This window comes from Dermacentor variabilis, chromosome 2 (assembly GCF_050947875.1).
Source record: "Dermacentor variabilis isolate Ectoservices chromosome 2, ASM5094787v1, whole genome shotgun sequence".
Classification (NCBI taxonomy): domain Eukaryota; kingdom Metazoa; phylum Arthropoda; class Arachnida; order Ixodida; family Ixodidae; genus Dermacentor; species Dermacentor variabilis.
Window position 1 is genome coordinate 143,806,730 of NC_134569.1, and position 20,309 is coordinate 143,827,038.

At 45.1% G+C, this 20,309-nt stretch overlaps 1 protein-coding gene across 5 annotated transcripts in view; it reads left to right on the forward strand.

The window, feature by feature from the left end:
- Positions 1 to 20,309, forward strand: part of Ubr3 (Ubr3 ubiquitin ligase) — a 164,037-nt gene that overhangs the window by 60,928 nt on the left and 82,800 nt on the right. For all 5 annotated transcript variants that reach the window (XM_075682176.1, XM_075682177.1, XM_075682179.1 and 2 more), the window contains 3 exons: positions 2,438 to 2,571; positions 5,640 to 5,785; positions 16,702 to 16,868. In XM_075682176.1, the coding sequence (XP_075538291.1) occupies positions 2,438 to 2,571; positions 5,640 to 5,785; positions 16,702 to 16,868 (447 nt within the window). The remainder of the gene's footprint in view (positions 1 to 2,437; positions 2,572 to 5,639; positions 5,786 to 16,701; positions 16,869 to 20,309) is intronic.

A 20,309-nucleotide genomic window follows, 5' to 3' on the forward strand; every position in this document is an offset into this window, starting at 1 on the left:
CCACATGCATGTTATCACCACAAAGTCGAGGAGCGTGATTTTCTGCTGGTTCAGCACCGTGTTGACCATGTGTATTCACGACTGTGTAGTTGCCATACATGATCACGTCGATAGCGGCCATAGTTCCATCCGCAGTGGTTGAAACGGCAAACAGTAGTATCGCTTTGACTTGGTGCACATATTAGCCGTGCGCCTTCAGAACCGCAAGGTTGCCATGCATGATCGCATTGACAGCAGCCGTGGTTTCGTGTTCGCAATGGTTGCTGAAAACAGTAGTTATGTTTTTACTCAGTGTGAAGCTGTCGAGGATGAAGAGCACCGTCTATATCGTGATGGGCGGTGACATGGCGACACTGGGGAAAAAATCATCGGGATGTGCGTACAGTAGTGAAGAGCGTCTCAGATGAAGTTGTGTGCCACGGCTGCACTGTGAAGGAAGTAGCAAGGCCTTTGCTGCTGCGAGTGCCAATCAGTCACGAGATGAGAATTGCAGCTTCCGCACTGCTTTTGTGCAAAATAGCTGATTTGCTGATTCATTCAGTAAATAAAAGCGTGTTACATAGTATGCATTTGTTTCTTGTTTTCTTGATACCCTCGATAATTTGACATTCAATTTTTTCGGACATTTTTTTTTTCGGTCCCGTGAAGTCCAAATTAATGAGGTTTTACTGTACTGGAAACTGCAATTTAAGAAAATGACCACAAGGGCACATTTTTGCAGGGGTGTGCAAATACCGAATAGTAGATTTGAAATTGAATGCCGCTGTGTAAAACCAAAGTTAGTCTTGTCACGGGTTGCTTGAAGCTACAAAAAGAGACCGACGGGCATCTATGGGTGGCGTTGGGAACAAGAGGCCGCCTTATGGTGTGTCGCAAAGATGCCGGCCGTGAACAACTTTGTTGTCGTCCCGTGCACTTGTTTTCGTTTGTAAAGCAGCTTGCAGTTTTCTGAGTGTCGCGCCACTGTTGCGAATCAATCTGCACCAGTTCTGCACCACTGTAACTTTAGTCGCTGATGCTATGAAGGAGCACCAATTAGGCCTAATGGCCTAGGCAGTGTGGCCGTGACGAAATTTGGTTGCAGGCTGATGTGGTAACGATGCTTCCTGCTAATGTGTTCGTATGGGTGGCTCATCAGTAATCGGTCCCGAGATCACGCGTGCAGGTTAGATTGACGGCTGTTGAAGAGGCATGAAGTTCGTCCTCACATATCCAACATGATCTGCGTGCCTACTGCAGGCTTTTGCATTTCCGAAACTATGCATTGTTTTTGTTGCCGTGCCCTCTGTCTGCATCACATTTTCATTTTGATCAGTCCTGTTGACTCGGACGCACCTTGTACCGACAGAGGCAGGCCCGGCCGATGGGACGCCGTTCTACGAATTGAGGTGTTCGGGCGCTGTGTGTGTGATTCCTGCATTGAGCCAACGTCTAAGAGCCTCGCAGTGACTAAGTCAGCTACCGCATCAGCTGGAGTGGCCAGTTCGTGGCTTGCTTGGTGCTCCTTTTGCACCGAAAACGAAGTGAAACGCTTGCTTTGGTGGCATCGAGCACAAGGGGCTCTGCAGCACATGCTACATGTGGCACTACGCTGGTCACTACGTATTCAAGAAATCAGATAGTAGATATTCAATTCACAAAATGAATTGTTCGAGTGTTTGCTATTCGATTCGATTTGGTGATATTTGAGTATTCGCACACCCCTAGTTTTTTGCAAAAGAAATCCTTCCCTCAAGTGGTAACACATTAAGGCAAACTGCAACAAAATTTCACTTTGACTAAACTGGTTATAAATGAGTAGTGTATACTACTGAAGCGATATTGGCAAATACTGAAGGACTGGTAACTTAAATTTCTTTGTGAATGGACTTTAGCCCCTAAGCAAACGACACATGTACCTAGTAATTAGCAGATATAAAGAAAATCCCAGACCATGACCTCCGAGATTTTTGGAACGCCATGGGAGCTGCCGAATCTCGAAGGTCATACCAAGGAGCTGTGCTGCTTCTCAGCGTTTTGAGTTCTGCGTCATTTTGGGCAAGTGGTAAGGTGGTATTTATGCAATTTTTGTTGCGAAAAATGCTATTTTTTCTAGCTTTTCTTGATAAATTCACGAATATTTGAAACATACCATCTGCCACGGAGGTTACACTATCTATACTGTATAAAATTATACTTTTTATGGAGTCTTAATTTTATTGCAGTTGACCTTTGGTTAATGTACCAGTCTTACCTTGCTTAGCATTTGCATTAAGTGTCCCTCTAACGTTTTTCAAAAGCTTTTGACAATTTTACACGTAACGACGTGAGAAATTGGTTGAGGTAAGTGGGGAGGGGGGTTGCTTATTCTTCTAACCCTTTGTGGCCTGTTTGCATGGAAAACTAGAAAGCAGGAAGCGGCTCATCTGATTGTTGTGCTTCCCCTCTATCTGATCAGGTTCCACGTGTGGGAGTGGCTGTCGCTGTCGCCCAATCGGGCCAACTCCTTTCTGGAGCCGGACAAGGTGCTGCCCATGCTGGAGGCTGCGCTCACCTTTCTTGCCATGCTCTTCAGCGTCCGCACCAACCTGGGTGCGGGCACTCTCGCTGCTTCCTCCTTTCCCCCTCTCTCACTGTATGTGTGGTGGTGTGGCATGTCCTCATGCTTTGAGGTTCAAGTAAGGCAGTGCTGGAACAGCTGCGTCAAGTGCGCGAAATTGCACCAGTAGTGGCCCTTTGTGCCATCCTGCTCTAAAACAGAATTTTAGTAGAAAATTGTGCCAAGCCTGCATCAAATGAAACCTTAAAATGAGAGCCCCCTTTCGTTGATGCTGCCTCAGTAGTGAAACAGGAACCAAAGCCTTCACCATCCTCATCATTGTGGAAGTTATTGCTGTATTTGTGCTTTTGTTGCAGGTTTATCCCGTGAATGTTTCAATGTACTGTCGCTGTACTGTCTTTTTGTTTGTGCCACTTGTGCTACAGTTCGGTATTCCTCGTACTAGAATAGGACGAAGCTCACTCAAGAAAGATGTCAGATTAAAAAGAAGTATCAGATAAAGTCCGGTCACACATTGTTTACCATAGTTGTCGGCATTCAACTTTAAAATAATATCTTTTAATACATCTTTCAACTGCTGACATTATAATTTGCTTATGAGTGGGCATCTTCTTTGGAACCCTACATGATTGTAAAAGTGGATTTCGTGATTGTAATTTAATCAGCGTTCACACGTTCGATGGCACAGTTGTGCCGGAGGAATTGTGCACATTAGAAAAAACTTGTGGACGTCTTCCCTGTAGCTTCGGTGTAGTTGCGGGCATCCTAGAGCATGTTCACATGGTCTTGTTGACATGGTCTTGTTGTTCCACCAACTTTTGTTCCTGCTTGTTTGAAGTGCGCCGAATGTGCAATGCCTGTTGCAAGTCTAAAGCATAGAAGCGGCTTTATTACGTTTCTATGCATAGACTCAAGAGAAAGCCATTTCATTAAAAACTAACAAATCTGGTTGGGTAATTTTGAAAGAGCTATATGATGCTATATGAGCCAAACCATTTTGAAATAGCTATATGACGCTGCATTTCATTCTTTAGATGGATGTTCCTTACAGAAATCTTCAGCCGGGTGCAGGAACCTACTGGGAACAAAAATAACACTGAAAATTTAGCTTTCAGACCAAAGTGCTGCTGAATTGTAACTGCTGATGCCAGCTTCAGTGCGGTTATTTTTGAGCGTTGTTGGGAGGGTGAGTCCCCATATAATAAACTACTGATATAATGACCATTTTTTGCAGAACTATTGAGTTTGTTATATAAATGAGTTCAACTGTGCTTGTTTTGCACCCTTGTGCTACTCTTGAACTTACTGTGAAACTTTCAAAAGCAGTTCTGCAGTTTCATTACCCTTGGTAGCATGCAATTACTGACGAAAGATCAGAGTAAAACATTCTATAGAAAAATTTGAGTCACTGTTTAACTATACTTCATTTCATACTTAGCAGGCAGTACTAAAGAGGCTAGAGCAACTTTCACACTTTGCATTCATAACCAATATGCAGTAGAACCTTGTTCATACACTCTGGAAAAAAAATGAGAGAAACAAACATACTGACTAAAAAATTCGACAGACTCAACTGTAGTTGACATATACATAATGCGAAGTGTTGCGCGAATTGTTGTGGCATGAGGCATGAGGCATGAGGCACCTATGCACATCGAGCTTGTGGGGCTTCGGAACGCCAAGACGGGTTTTGTTATCTTCCAATATCACGTTGTGCTTTAAGACGCCAACGAGAAACCAAAACGAAATCTAGCTAGTGGGTAACGCTGAATGCCACCAGAGCGTAACGTGGCACTCATATCACACCACCTGCAGCAGGGAATAATGTAGTGTTTGGGGTATGTTCCTTCCAACAGCACTATGCCCCACCTGCTGTAAAACCCTGCTATGCCCCACCTGCTGTAAATAGGTGAAGATGCTTATCGCAATAGGGTTGGAAGTGATAGCTGTGAATGCAACGTGCGACAAACCGGGAGGTGATTTGCTGGTACTGTAATAAGCAACTGAGTGCACACTGGCGTTCTCATGCGAGAGGGGCGGGCGAGTATTGCAGTGTAGCTGCCATGGCAGGCAGCTACTCACCTCAATCCAAATGCCTCGGACATTTTGATGCGAAAGCATCAAATGGCTGATGGAGCAACAAAGCCGGTGTGCAGCTCCTGTAGCAGCCTAAATTCGCATTGGCTGCTACAGATACAAACAAATTTATTCTGTGAAGGTAAAGTTGTCTGGTCCCGAATTTCCACTATGAATGTGCTCTAGTTTTCTTGTAATGCATTCAAAGTTGCATCTGACACTTCGTTATATCAGATAACCATTCTAAACATACATGCTGATATGGTGAAAAAAAGTTTTGCAATTCTGATAGAAACGCAAGTTTGATGCCCTTGACGTACCAGCAAGTGATCTCCTGTGGATCATGATAACCTCTTGGTGGCTTGCCGTGCCAACGTGTGGCAAATGAGCAACATTAATTACAAATGTGCATTTTGCACCGTCTGGGATGCAGCCAAGCCAAGTTGCTGGCCAAAACGTGCATGTGTGTCTAGAATGTGCAATTTTAATTGTTCTTACTAAGTAATTGAAATGTCTACTGCTAGAACGCATATTTTGAGCTTTGAGCAAACAAGTATTAGTTCTGCTGTAACCGATGTGCAGTGGATCCTGCATATGGGCATAGTCCTAACAGTAGAATACTGATTTAGGTAAAGCATGGGTAACCGAACTTTAGGTTTATGTCATTATATCCACGTTCGTTATTCCCAGGTTCGACTGCAAAAGCAGGAATAAGCAGTCTGATTTCATTGAATTGACTGCACAGCTAGCTTTGAGTGATTGCTGTTGGAAGGATTTCGCTGATCACTTAAGGCAAACAGCGCAAAAATGAGACAAAAGAATAAGAGCATGCATGAGACCACAGTGCCGTTGTTGTTCGTTCCCTTAATATTTTGTCTTATTTTTGCACTTTTCAATTTGTTATGTAATCATGCCATCAAACAGGGTTAAGAACCATTTTGGTGTTCATTTGTTGTGGCCGCTAAAGAGCATTTGAGAGCGTACAAGGCTTGCCCATCTCTCACCAGGCATGTCCCTTTTGCAGGCATGAGCGAGGCTGAGGTGACGCGGCAGGAGATGGTGAGCCTGCTGTGCATGGGGGACCGTACACACTCCCAGCTGATGGACCTGCTGCCTGAGAAGTGTGGCACCAGTGCCCACAGCCGGGACTTCGAGGCCTTCCTCGAGGAAGTAAGCCCTCCGCGCTTGGGCACTGCCGCAGTGCTGCTTGGGGATCGTTGAATCCTTTGTGGTGACGCTTATAATTATAACCTAGCACCGCCATATGTGTGAGTTTCTCAAAGGTCACCTTGACACCATGAAATTTCAGGCTTGGGTGGGTTTGGTTGGTCAGTGGATGTTGCTGCATCGGCAATGGCAGGATTTCAATGGGAATCTGGTCTATTCTTTCTGCATAGGACACTGGTGTAAGGATGTTGCATAATATACACCATATTTGTGGGAATGTAAGTAGCCCCTGCCCTCACATTTTTTGCCAAATACCATATTTACACCATTCTAACATCAAACCGAATGTCACATGTAGCCAGTTTATATATATGTAAAAAAATATAGCATGCCTGCTACTTTTGCTATAAAAAAAACAAGATGTGCAAAGTTTACCTTTACAGAAGGAAATTTTTTTTAAAATGAGCTTTCGAAATGGAAGTAACGTGTCGTTGTTGCTATTTACACTTAATTGACCAAGATACCAAGCATGCAGAGGCAGTACGCTCGAGCAAACACATATAGAGATACTTATAATGATCCCAGATGTAACAATTTATCAGTTATAAGGACTACATTTCACTGCATTTATGGTTTCATAACCCTGCCTATTGAAACTGTGCCCAGATATAATGAAATTTTTCAACACTGCCATACAGTTACAGCGAACAATGCAAAACCGTTCATGGTAAATGGAGGGCACACATCCAAAGCACAAAACCTCTTCCCCCCTCCCTCCCTGCTCCATTCCAGCAACAACGAAAATATGACCGTGGAGATGAGCGAACACAATGCACAAATTTCAGAAGCCACGAGAAAAGCCACTTGCTGTCAACCATGCTACGGTAACTGTATTTTCAAGGCATGTCTCCAGCATGCTTCAGAGCGAGGCAGTATGGCTGTCTTAGCCTCTGAGATAGTATGGGTGCATGTGCTGGTGCTGTCTTGGAGGCCATGACAGTGGCACCCTCATTTTTGCATAGTTCTCCATGTGGTAGCACATACACTACGCTTGTTTAGATAATTTAGATCAATCTGGACCAACGCAACTCTAGTTGCTAGTTTATCATTGCTGCTGAGTCATGTGGCCTGAATCGGCTTGAACACGATAGGACACGCTGCTGTTACGCAAAGCTGCAAAGAGTCGATGGTTATCAGGAGATCGCAGTTCATCACTTCTTCGTTAACATCATCGCTGATAAACGTTCGCAGTGGCATTCTACCACTCGAACCATACTTTTTTGACTGAAGTGACTTGGGAAACGGGACTTCACAGCGTTTCGCGCACAAGCGGCCGGCGCCGCCACCGTAACGGCAAGACCTTTGCAAAATACCGGCAAGCCGCAGTAGTTCCCGCTTCCAGCCAGCTAAATGCTTTGCTATCGTATGTAGAATCCACTCGTGTGCGCTAATAGTAAAATATATAACAAGCTCTCGAACGAAAAATGGCAGCGGCTGTGCTCGTATTTTCGAAATGGCAGGTGATCGGAACCAGCTGGGTGCTATTTTGAACAAGTTATGATGCCTCATTTCATTCTTTAGAGGATGTTTAAGTGTCGTCAGTGTCATTCATTTATGCACATTTTGAAGGGAGTTTCCACATATAACTGTCTACTGATACAACGCCCACTTTTCACGGAACTATGGAGTTCACTATAAATGTGTTCATCTGTGCTACAGTCAAACCTCGTTAATACGTAGGCAGCCGGGAACAATGTTTAGGCATGCACTAAACAATGTACGAATTAACTGCCAGTGCCAGTTTGGAAGCTATTTATCGGCCAGAAAAGAACTACGTAAAGAACTAAACACACACACTTAGACAGGCTTTTTTTGTCGGTATGCTGAAAAAAAAAATGGCGATCTTCACTTGTCGCTGTGGTGGCCTTTCCGTGACATCTTCAAACTCGATAAGGCCGCAAGCGAGTTTGTCCACGAGGCCCTGCATCTCTGCGAAAGCTCACACGATGCCCAAAGCATGTGCTGCGTCAGATAATGAAGGGCTGTTGTGCACTTCCACATTGTTGTCATCACCTTCGCTTGAAGATGGGCAAGGTGCGACGGCAGCAACAATGTTGCTATCCGAGAACACCACGGATGTAACAATGGGGACTTCTCTATAACATGAATATGACACCCCGCAGCAAAGACGGTTGAACACCACAACCCCACCACCGCAAACACACTGGCGGAATGAATAAAAAAAGTTCATGCAGGAACTTCTGTGGGCATTGTCCATGTATGTGCAAGCATTGTGCCAGTTGCTCATCCCCGTGCAGCCTGGTGTGATTATTGGTTTTATGAAACTTGATCCGGCCAGTACAAACAAATGACAGCGCTGCGGCAACATGAACTGGTGCGCATGGCGGTGCAAGGTGCACTGATGATGTTCTGATCATTATAAGCCATTATCGCTGATTATTGCCTTATCCATCCGCGTCGAACCATTATGAATCGTGATCAAACATACACCGGCAGCGCCTGCATATGCAGTGCAGTCCACTTATAACGATACCACATGTAACAATATGTCAGTTATAACGGTGAGTTGACTTCAGAGTATCAATTTATGCATTAAGACTATGATAAAAAAACAACATATATAATGATATGTTATTCATCGCATATTAAATATAACAATTGAAATTCTGCCTTTTGGGCAGCGTTTTCCATGCAGGATAATAGATAAATTTGCTTTGCTAAGTTCCTCGTAACCGAGACAGGGTGAGCAGGTTGCTTATGCGAGTTCGTATCTGTCGCCATTACAGCACAGCGCATCCTGCCAGTGTGCCAATTGCGAATGCCGCGGAGAGCATCATAAGTTGTTGCAGCATGCCGCAAGATGGCGCCAGCTGCTTCACGTCCGCGTCGCCGGCATGCGTCCAGATAAAGAAAGAAAAAGAGAAGTGAATCACGCCTGCACTCTCTACAATCTCCCTCTTTCCCTCAGTGAGTGCGGAAATGCGCCACAGAAGCAGTGCTAGGTGCCCCGACAAAGCGCAAAGCTGTGTCGCTTGAGACGGAGCTGCAAATTTTGCAAGACTCAAATCACGCAGTCGATGATATCGACGATTCTCAAAACCGTGAGCGCTACGTCAATGAACGCTAGAGCCAGTGACCATGCTGATGAACGGAAACGGCGGGATTTTTGCACCTGTCCGAAACCCCCATGTGTGAAACCAACACGGTGGCAGCCACTGACATTACTGAACTCTGGGAGCATGTCGCCACTGGCTATAAAATAGGTGGTGCTTCGATGGAGGAGTTTCTGAGTGCAGATGGCACTGCCTTGCTCTGCGAAGGATCTCCGACGGAGCGATCATTGTCATGACAGACAGCAGCGTTGTGCGATGCAGGTGATGACATTGACAGTGGCCCGTCTGACACTGACCCTAGTGTACACGCAAAGTGTACTGTCGTCGATAGAGTCGCTCATTGATTTCATGTATGCTAAATTATAGCTGCCAGTGTTCACGTAGCTGCTGCACGCGATGCACACCGCGGTTGTGAATCTGAAACTTCTGCGAAAGCAAGTGCAGATTTCTGACTATTTCTTCGTGCTTAATGCTTGACACGATGTTTAGAGGTAATATTAAGTGTTTCATTTTTCACAGCCTTCTTTTGACAATGTCAATTTTTTTTATAGTAGGTGGAAAATTCGGTTTCGGAGCTACGAAGGTATATTCGGCAGCTGTATTTTTTTTTCATGGCAGTTCAGATACAGCAATGATCGGTTATAACGATCGACTTTTTCGTTCTTCTTGATATCATTATAAGTTAGCTGCACTGTATGGCGTGGCCGCACAGACCATATCTTGAAAATGATCTGTGATGCGGACAGAGAGGGCCAACTGCTAATAGCTCTGTGCACTGCGTTTCTGCTGCTGCACAGTAAAGAGAGACGCACGAGCCCAAATCTTAAAAGCGATCTGCGAAAGGGGCAGGGTGTGGCTTGTGTGGAGAGCTTCATGAGCACTGTGTTCACGCCGCCTCATTTGTGTTGAAGCGACAGGCAGCGTGAAGGTACAGTCGCTTGCTGCTGCGGGCTTTATCTTGAAAGTAATCGTCTTACGTGACAGATGGACGGAGGGACATTTTTTTTTCTTAGATAAGCATAGAAAGGCCTATGCATTTAAAGAAAAATGTGCTTCTGTGTGGTTACTACTTTGATTGGTTTTGGTTCGATGGCGACAGTGAATTTGCACCCCTACTGACAGCTTCTTCGCGTTACCGAAAGCTAATCGCGAAGGCCATGCTTTTGCATTCTGCAATTGGCAACAGCTGTATGAGCAGGAACAACGTCATGGTGGCCATCTTTGAATGTCACCATTGCTGGCGGCTGTCGTCCGGATGTCGCAACTCGAGAATTGAACGTCTACGCACGTAATATTTTGCCGATTTTGTGCCTGTGCTTGTCGAACAAGAAAGAAAATGGTACACACTAACCATTTGATGGGCGCTGAGTGACTACAGCTTAAGTAGTCAGCCAATACATTAGGTTCAATGGGGGCTGAGTGGAGGAATTGTCATGACTACATTTAAACTGCAATAACACATTAAGTGGGTACGTATTAAAGAGGTTTGACTGTAGTATCAGTTTTACAAGATTTTACACGACTCTGCATTGGACTTTTCGAAGCATGCAGCCAAGAGTGTTCCTGGCACTGTGTATCTCTAGATTTGCTTGGCTCAGTGCCAAAAATGCTAGCGGCCGTATATGCCAATGCATCTGTGCTGAGTCACTCGAAATCTTGGCTAAGTGATAGTACATACCTCCGAAAGTGATTAACCAGAAATAATGCTCCTGATCATAGTAAGCACAAGATGAACCCACAGCAACCTTCACAAAAATGTGCTCTGTTGCCACCTTGTGATGGCAATGAGGCTGCGTCTAACCACTCTGATAGTAGGCTGTTGCAAGTGCTGCGAACATAGTTTTGGTTTCGTATCCGATTAACGCCAGGGCAATTTTTGGACCCATTTCCTCTGTCAAAAAGTATGCGTCAGATTTGTGTAAGTATGGTAGCCCCTTGTAATGGCTCTAGTGGCTATGGAGTTGTGCTGCTGAACATGTTGCAGGTTCAACCCATGCAGCAATGGTCACATTTAGATGCAGACAGAATGCACAACTGCTCGTGCGCTGTACTTTTGGTGGATGTTAACCCCTTCTCTGCCATGCTTTTATCCCGCAGTCTAATAAAAAAAACAGCCGAATTTTTTTATTGCAGCATTTCTACTAAAGTCATTGCAAACAAAGGTTGAAATGTTGTATTACGGTGAAGCTGTATATAGATACCATCCGGTGGTGGGCTGATGTCTGTCCGTCCAAGCGTCACATCCACACAAAAAGATGTCTCCAGTTTCTCACGAATGCTCTGTAGCTCTCAATCTAATGTAGGTATCTTGGAAAAAGTCGTACTGAAATTGGCTGCTAAGATGACTCTATCGTTACACCAAGTTTAACTTACTTGTCATAATCAGTTAGTTCGCAGTGAAGTTGTAAACGTTACAGAATTCCCGTTTGCTGTCAATACATGGCCATCTACGGAATAAGAATGGCTGCAGAAAACGGCTGTAACTCTTGTTTTATTGACACTATCCCAAAACAAATTATATGACAATTAGCCGCTAGTATAACATTACACTTTCATCTACTTTTCTTAATTATGTAGTGAACAATGAAGTTTAAATATTGTGGAATTTCTGTCTGCTGTCAATACATGGGCTTCTATGGGAGGGGAATGGACAGCCCCATGTTTGTCCGCTAGAATAAAACTAGTCCTTGCGAGTTTCATTCAGCTAATTAAGTAGGAAGTATGCTCAATTACAAATTACAAACAAACATGTTTTGTTCCATATACTCCTTTGACTGCGCTGCTGTCAATGCATATTGTTGCTTGCGTCAAGGCTCGCTTTAACGGCCACCTGTGTCCCATACACACTGTTGCCACCAGTGGGCGTTGTGTGTTGTGGTTACGTCAAGTCGCCTACACATACATAGATGTGTCAATTGAGGTAAAACATACCATAGCTTCACTGCTCGTCCTTCTTCACAGAGTGGAAGGGCTGATGAATTTTTATCAAAACGTTATATAAAAACTGAAGTTTAACAAATAACTGAAGTTTAAGAAAGTAAATTTTGGTTGAAGATCCTTCATTCTTTAAAGGTGTCCTGAACCACCCCTCGGGATTAGTGAAAAAACATAGTCTGCGGATAGCATTCGCTGCTGTGAACATCTCGGCCAAGTTTTACAACATGCGCAGCACGTGGAGCTCGCACGTGGAGCGTGAAGTTACCTTTCTCTCAAACGCTCTCTTTTCAACAGAAGCCGGCTCATCACTCTTTTGCCGGACGCTTTATTTCATAATATAGCAGATTCCCATATGCAGCTGTTATTGGCCAACAGCTGACATCAATCAAGAAGGGTGCTTGGATCAGTGCGCTTCTTCCTACTATTGCTGTGTATATTTATTGATGAAGTTTAGCAAACAAAATAAACTAAGCGAAAATCTGCTTTCAATTTTCTATAATGATTACATGCTTCCGGAAGAAGGCGATTATCATCTACTCACTAGACTTGTAAGGATTGGGGTCGGGCATGAAATAGATGGTAGCTGGCCCATGCCGTCGTCCAACTCACCCACGCTGAGGACGTTGTTAAAGGTAGAGGCTTGTTCTCATCGAGAACAAGGAATGAGACTTACCGTATTTACTCGCATAATGATCGCTCCTTTTTGTAAAAAAAATTGACGCAAATTCAGGGGTGCAGTTATTACGTGTTTTAAATTCCCTGAAAAAAGAAATTGTTTACATCCCGCGTTTGCTGCGGGATGACAACAGGTTAACAAAATACAGTGAAATCTCGGTATAACGAACTTCAGGGGACCGCAGGAAAATGTTCGTTATTCTGAAAGTTCGTTATAGTGAAAGCACAAAAATTAGCCATAACAATAGCATTTCAGTAACGCAAACGTCCTACCTTTGAAACGGTACCTCCTTGAACTCGTTTCTCACACAATGCACACGTGATCGTCAGACAAGGCACATTTATTTGAAAGAGTCTGTGATCGTCTTCTGACGTGTGCAGCACAGACTCTGCAGCACGAACGATTCCGGACCATCCCCATTCTTATGCACGCCTTCGGTCGCTGTGCTGCTTTTGGCTACAAGTATGCGGAGATTTCGCAAGCAGTCCAACGCATCTGTGGCCGACATGGACTTGTCGTGGTCTTCGGGTGCTGCCGTAATGTCATCGTCCATCATCGTCCATCTTTGAGAATCGTGGTGATCGTCGACCGCGCCGCTCCACGTTCTTTAGCCACGACGGATTGTTTCTTCCCATCTTCTATCTCGTGAAGAATGTCTACTTTCTCGCTCAAAGAAAACTGCTTTCGCTTCTTCACCGTGGTTAGAGTTGTTGAGCTCATGGCAACGTGAACGCCGGCACGCACTTCTAACACAGTAATATTACCAGAAGAAAAACAAGATGGACAGGCCCGATACGGGTGACAACACGCGAACAACTGAGAAAACAAGCAAGAAAAACGTGATGCATCGTCGCCTCCGCACCAGGAAAAAAAGAAAAGGCCCACTTCAGCGTTAATTACTACTTTTTTTTTCTTCTGCCGCACCGTCTCGGGTTTTATGAGCCCATGCTCCTTGCCTCTCTACTCACAAAACCTAGTGCGTCGTTGCCTCCGCAACAGAGAAGGGGAAAAAAAAAAGTCCCCGCCCGCATCTTTCTCCTCCCACGCCATCTCAGGTTTTTGCGGGAAGCAAGTTGCAAGGCGCCCGGCCCGCTCTTCGCGCTGCATCGTCTGCTAGCTTAGAGCTCCGACTGCCGTGACGGATACACTGAAATCTAAGAATCCTCGCATTTTCGGATATGAGTTCGTAGTACTGAGGTGTTGTTAAGATGACACAGAAATTAAATAATGATCGTTATTCTGAAATGTTCGTTATCTTGAAGTTCGTAGTAGTGAAATATTTTTACATTGAAACTATAAGCAGTTGGCATGGGATTTCTTAAAAGTTCGTTAATCTGAAATGTTCGTTAATGTGGTGTTAGTTGTAACAGGGTTTGACTGTAGGTGGCTGTCGCTGTATATAGTGCGGGACACCAAGCAAAAATGACGGCAGGAAGAGCAAGCCAAACGCACCGAACGAAATTTTTTTTCTTCTCGTGAGTACATTATGTGCATTGAAACAGTTTCTTCCATATCAGTAATGAATAATGTCGTTAATATTGGCAAGTTTGCGGCAATAACATAGCCATGTCCACTTTGAGGGGACAGAAACAGATGGGCGCGCTTAGCTGCCAGTGACATAGAAACATGGCGGGCATGCTGCGGAAACTGCAGCATTTTTCTTCACTACTATCCTAGTACAGCACATTTCCGCTAAGGGTGGGCGAATATCTTAGCTGTGTTACAAGCGTTGGTGTATGAACAGGGTACAATACTAACGTATCAGTGTAAACGTGGCTACTATCGTTGCCGCTCGCGGTTTGTTGCATGCCCACGAGTGCAGACAAGAAGAATCGAAAGGCACCTTTTTTGTTGTTGTTGACCACAACCATTATAAAGCCTACACATAATAAAGGCATATTTGGTTGTAGCGTTTTTTTTTGTCATGGAAGTGTGGAAAGTGATGAAAGGAATGAAATGGGGTATCTGCTTAAAAATGTTTGGTGCGTGCAGACCGCTTGCTTTGTCTTGAAGAGTCATTTGCGTAGCATTCAACAGATAGTAAGCATGATCATTATCAGCTAGACTTGGCACACAACATATCGCTGCGGCAAGTTAGGGGTGCGATCATTACATGGGAAATAAAAAAATTATATTTTGACGACAAAATTTAGGGGTGTAATCATTACGCAAGTGCAATCATTATGCGAGTGAATACGGTATTTGCAGTATCTATATGAGAACGTTACAGTTCATCAGTCTAGCATGACTGAAAGAGAATGCATACTGAACAGCCGACAACGGCTGCTTAAATGCACACTGTCCTCCCTAGATCCTTAGGTTAGGGAAAACGGCCGTTCAACTTTCAACCAAACGAAGCGTCCAAAGTCATCGTAGCCGACCCGCCTTTGAGGGAGAGAGTTTACACACCAACTTCCGCACTGGTTTTTACGGAACACACTGAGGTGAGAGGGTTTCTCGCAGACAAAGGTCCTGACCCGAGCAGGCGCCTCTTGATCCCAGAGTTGACCCTGCAGTCAATGGCCGCCACGTCTGCCCATTGACTGTGACCTCTTCTGGTGCCCGTGAGACTGCATCGCAAAACATCTCCTTCCAGGAGTTCCCCTGCTCCAATCGAACCGTGAAGGCGATGGCGACTCCTCTAAGAATACTTGGTCCGCCGACTGAGCTAGACATACCGGTGCCGTACGGCTGTTGATGCGGCGCACTGTCATCTTTACAAAGCAAGTCGTCGCTTTGTAAAGCGACGAAGCCTTCCGGAGTGGGAAGGCTTCGGAGGTCGCCTCTCCGAAGATTGCCAGCCCCCACAGGCTGATCGTAACAGACTGCAGCCACCTGCATAGGAATTAAACTTTGGCCACCCTGCTTATCGGTGTCGTAGCTGTTGGGTCCTGCGTATTTTGACTAGCTTTCAACACTCAACTAGCCTCGAACCACGTGAAACTTAGGTCAGACCACTCGCACGCTTGCCAGTGCACAGTTACTCCAGGTTGCTCCTGGTTAGATGCCTTGGCAGACTTCGTTTCGAATTGAGCTATTCACAGTTCTTCAAAATGCACCAGTTAGATGTAGCTAATATTAGCCAGTCAAGGTGGGGAAGGACAAAGCCGGTCCACACCACGTAGCACACTCAGACTGGAGCATATGAGCACGAGAACACACTCCAGCCCTGTTCACAAAGCAGATGCTGTGCGTATGCACTATAGTTGCGTGTAGCTGCGGTTTGCTACGTAGCATAGATAGCGCGGCCACCAGGGCGTGTCGTGACAATTTCACTAACTTAGCACACTGTGGCACACCGAGGACAACCGTGTTTGGCTTACGTTTGGCGCGTTGTAGATGCCAAAATCAGAAGTAGTGGCGTCTACATTAACATTCAAAACCAAACTTGAACTGCATGCCACAGGGACATTGAGCAGGTGGAGCTTTGTGGGAACACCCTGCTCCTCTGTAACCTTCACAGTGCAAGGCATTGAAGAAAGAGTGAAAGCACTGCGAAAAGAGTGTTTGATTGCCAATAACTCTGCTTCTGCTGAAGGCATTGAAGTACTTTTTGCAGTCAAGTATTTCTGAAATAGTCTCTTTTAACTTAAAATGCATTTCTCCAGTTTGATAAAAAGTGGTTCAGGGCCCCTTTAATTCAATTGTTCCCAACCAGGTATGTCTCTGCTGAATATTTTTCTTTGCTTTGCTTTTTCATGAAAAAGCCAACAAAGGTCAAACTGCTGGTGGCATCATATTTAAAGACCCCAGTTGCCAACTTGTTTTATTTTTTCTGGCTGAATAAACTTGCTCCTGCTTGCGCTGCCCCACAGATTGTATTCTGCCATCTAAGAGAAGCACAACAAAGTACTGAGACGAAACGCACTCGTTCATGGTATTTCTAGAAAATGGAACGTACTAATGATGAACTCAGCCCATCCTTGGCCATTTTTTCCTAAAACGGGCGGACAAACCCAGCTCAACCAAGGTGCTGAAGTGGTTAAAAATGTCAAAATTAGTCCAGAGCTTGACACTATGTCATCTCTCGCAACCCATTATGTGGTATCTTGGTACAGTAAGACCCACAATTTCATTTAAATTTGTTTCTAAATTGTGGCAAAATGGAGCACAGGATCTGGGTGTTACTGTGCTTCTGGTGACCGTTTGCCTGCCCTGTGTTCTACACCCAGGTGGCACTCTACAAGCAACCAAACTTTGAGGCCGGCGGCAACTTGCTGCAGGGAATGTATGTGCCTCAAGGTTCAGTGTGGGAGCGAGAGTATGATCCCGTGCACGTCCAGCTGCGTGCAGTGCATCGCAAGGACTATCAGGCATCCATGGACCGATACATGCACTTGTGAGTGGTTCTGTGCTTTTACACTTGTTAAGTTTGGAGGTAGCATGTTGCAATCATTGCCCACTAGCTTGATTTCGTTGCTGTTTCCCATCGCTGTGCTAAAATGACAATGTGCAGATGCACGTTGTTGTTTTAGGACTGCGATGGGTAACAGCAACGATAATTCTGACAGGATAATTCAGATGATTTCGCGGCACTGCCAGGCACCCTATAGAGTCTATGTATAAGAACATCTGAAATTTCGGACGCAAAAAACCTTTGCCGGGTTGCTAGGGCCCCACAAGCTTGACGCCCGTCCACGACTGGTCCCGCAACGATTCTCGCCGAGTGGGCACGTCAAAACTTTCCACTAAGATGCATGCCCAAAGCAGCTGCTGACCCAGGCCGAATTCAAGGAGCGCAGACGTAAGCTTGCTGAAGCCACAAAAACAATGCGCATCTTGGGCTGCACCAAATCGGCGTGCGTTGACATCTCGTATTGCAGTGTTTCACATTACATAGATGTCAACTACAGTTTAGCCTGGTGAATTTTTTAGTGACTGGATTGTTCGTTTTCCCAGTTAGTATGTTACCATGCTTTTTCAAAAAATATATAAAAAAGGTTCTAGTGCATATAAAGATTATAGCAACAGAACCACCCATGACAGAAACGACTTACATACAAACAAAAAGCATGGTGAAATTCTAATCACTAGGAATGTGAAAATACTTGAATATTTGATTTGCAGGGTGTCTACCAACTGGGAAAAGTGGAAATTCTCAGGGATCTTAAATATTCCGGAAATACTCAGGGAGAACTCAGGGAAATTGTGCTTCTATCAGGGAAAATTAGCTGTCATTTTATTGAAAGCGAACGAAAGTCGCCCTAATGCTGCCTCGAGTAAAACAGAGGAATCGTAATGAATTGTCTTTGATGCTGTGTTATCAGCTGGAGGAGATGCCAGTGTACAGTCAGCAACCGATTTCCCGGACGCCTGATTTTTGGGACATGTCCGATAATGCAGACGGCTTTGCGGCACTGTATAAGAATGTCTGGAATTTTGGGTGCAAGAACCCTTCGCCGTCCGATTTTCCGGACGTTTTGCCGCGACCGCAGGTCAGAAACGGCATTAATCAAAGCCACCACCGCCGCCATTGTGATTACCTCGCCGCCTCGAACCGCTTGAACCGCTCGCCGCTCTCGCATTCAGATCCACTGGCAGCCGCAGCCACCATCGCGGCGACGTGAGGCCTAGCTGCTTCGATGTTCCCTATTAAGGTTCTTGCTGTTCGGAGCCGTGTTTTCCATTGAAAGAATTTGCCGCTGTCAGCAACGGCACGGACTCCGCCTTTGTAATCCTCACGATTGTCTTCGAAGCTTTGAAAGCACCGCGCATTCCATAATGTGGTTGCCAAAAGGCAGCTTCGCCTCAGCACAGCCGTGTTACGCGGTGAAGCAAACCTGAAGTATTGCGGTGAAGCTTAACAAGCGTGAAAAGGGGCAGTTGTCACGGGACACTGTACGTATTCCCTAAGTAGACACGCATGCACTCGCCGTCTCCTGTCACAGTACGAACACCGATATGCCTAATACTGGCAGGCCTTCAGGGCTTTTTCAGACGTGCCTGTGGTGATTTCTGCCCTTGAGGGCTGTAAAAGACATGCATTTATTTTTTCGGACTGCCCGATTTTTCGGACGTTTTCGCTTTAAATGGTCCGTGGGGCAAACACGCAGTGGCATGAGGATGAGAACAGAAGGGACCATCGCATTGGGAAATGATCGGGAAAGGAACTGTGCCACCTCTTCTTTGAAGGAGCTTGAGCTCGAAAAGCGAACTGTCGGCTGACGCCGAGGTGCAGGTGACCCTCTTCCAAACCAGAAAAAACTTTTTTTTAAAGTAGTGAAATGCAACGCTGAGGCATTGTGCGTGGGCTGAGAGTATGTCAGGACAGTTGAAGTTGATTTTCCTGCTGCTGAGAGAATCTCGCTTGTGACAAAGTTCGGACCTGATACTACTGAGCTTCCTATGAGTTGATAGAAATAGCTCACATTAGAAGATATTTGCTTCTGTATGCATCTCCTTTTTATTTGTATTTGAAATTGTTCGACTTGCAATGGGCTTTACCATTTTTCTTGAAGATATTTTCTTCGCTGTTAATTTTACTACTCCCTCCCTTCTGTTATCTTTTTAAATAAAGTACACTGTGCTAATTCTATGGTTCTAGTGTAGGTGTTCACGCACTGTCATGATCGCGCCATTGAAAAGTAGCTAGGAACAAAATTCAATGACCCTACTATGCATTTAGACCGCTTGTATAAAGTTGAATGGCGTGGATTGAGCATGACCGACTCTAGAAAATCGCTGGGGAAACACCCAGCGATTTGACCCATCATGTTGACAGCATGACTCACCGCTGGCAACGCTTGGGATTTTTCCTGTTTCCGGCAAGTTATTGGTCGATTTGCACTGTTAAAAGTGCAATGAATCTAGGGGCGGTATTTCATTGCGATACAGGCCGATTATGGTAAGCGGTGAGCAGATTTCTAGTTCAGCATCCCCAAAGTTGTCTTCCCGATTTGTTAACGTCGAATATGGCATTTATAATCGAAGAGACATTTCTTTTGTGCTTTTCGGCATGTTTCAGCGCCAGAAGTGCTCTTTAGAACGGTAAAAGTTTGCTCATTGAGCGCACCCCATGGAATACGACTGCGCAAGTCTGCCCGTGGTCTATTGGTCACTTTTCGGCATCCAAGAGACCGTGGTTTTCCAGCATAGCAAAACGTCAAGAAAACTATTTTCGCGTGGATTCTATTACGGGGGGCACCGGTGAAATTATTGCAACCGAGATTAATGGTTCGGGCGTGCTGCACCATGGAATTTGACAAATTCCGTTCGCTCCGCAGTAAACAGCTGGGAGCACTCGGCACCCACTTGGTACCCGTTACTAGGTGGTCATCACTTGTAGGTTTTGTACTTTTGTGGCTTGTTCTATGCCTGCATGAGACTAGTTCCTTGGCGGTATTAATTTGATACTACATGCGCAAAAGGGTCACCACCGCTCGGTGGTGGCGATGCCTCAGCTTTCTGCTTTGCTCTAAGTGGGCCAAGCTATTCGTGTGCTACAAGTAATTCGGCTTAACTCTTTTGTTACCACGTCTATTCAAATCAATCACCGGTGATCTATGCTTTAGATCGCCGATTTCGACATGTTTGAGCCGTTTCTTATCCACTTAAGGCCATCCACTACTTAGCGCAAGGCACTGCACTTTCTGAATCACTTTAACATTTTTGCGCTCCGGCGATGTGATTTTTGACGGACCTTTTCGCAAACTAATGTGCGTATGTTGTAGCAAAAACAGGCGTAGCTGTCACCTTCTGCCGTGCTCGAGAAAAAATTATGCTGCCCACGATTACGCTGCACTAACATCAAAATTTTGCAATCAGGTGACTACCAGCAAGT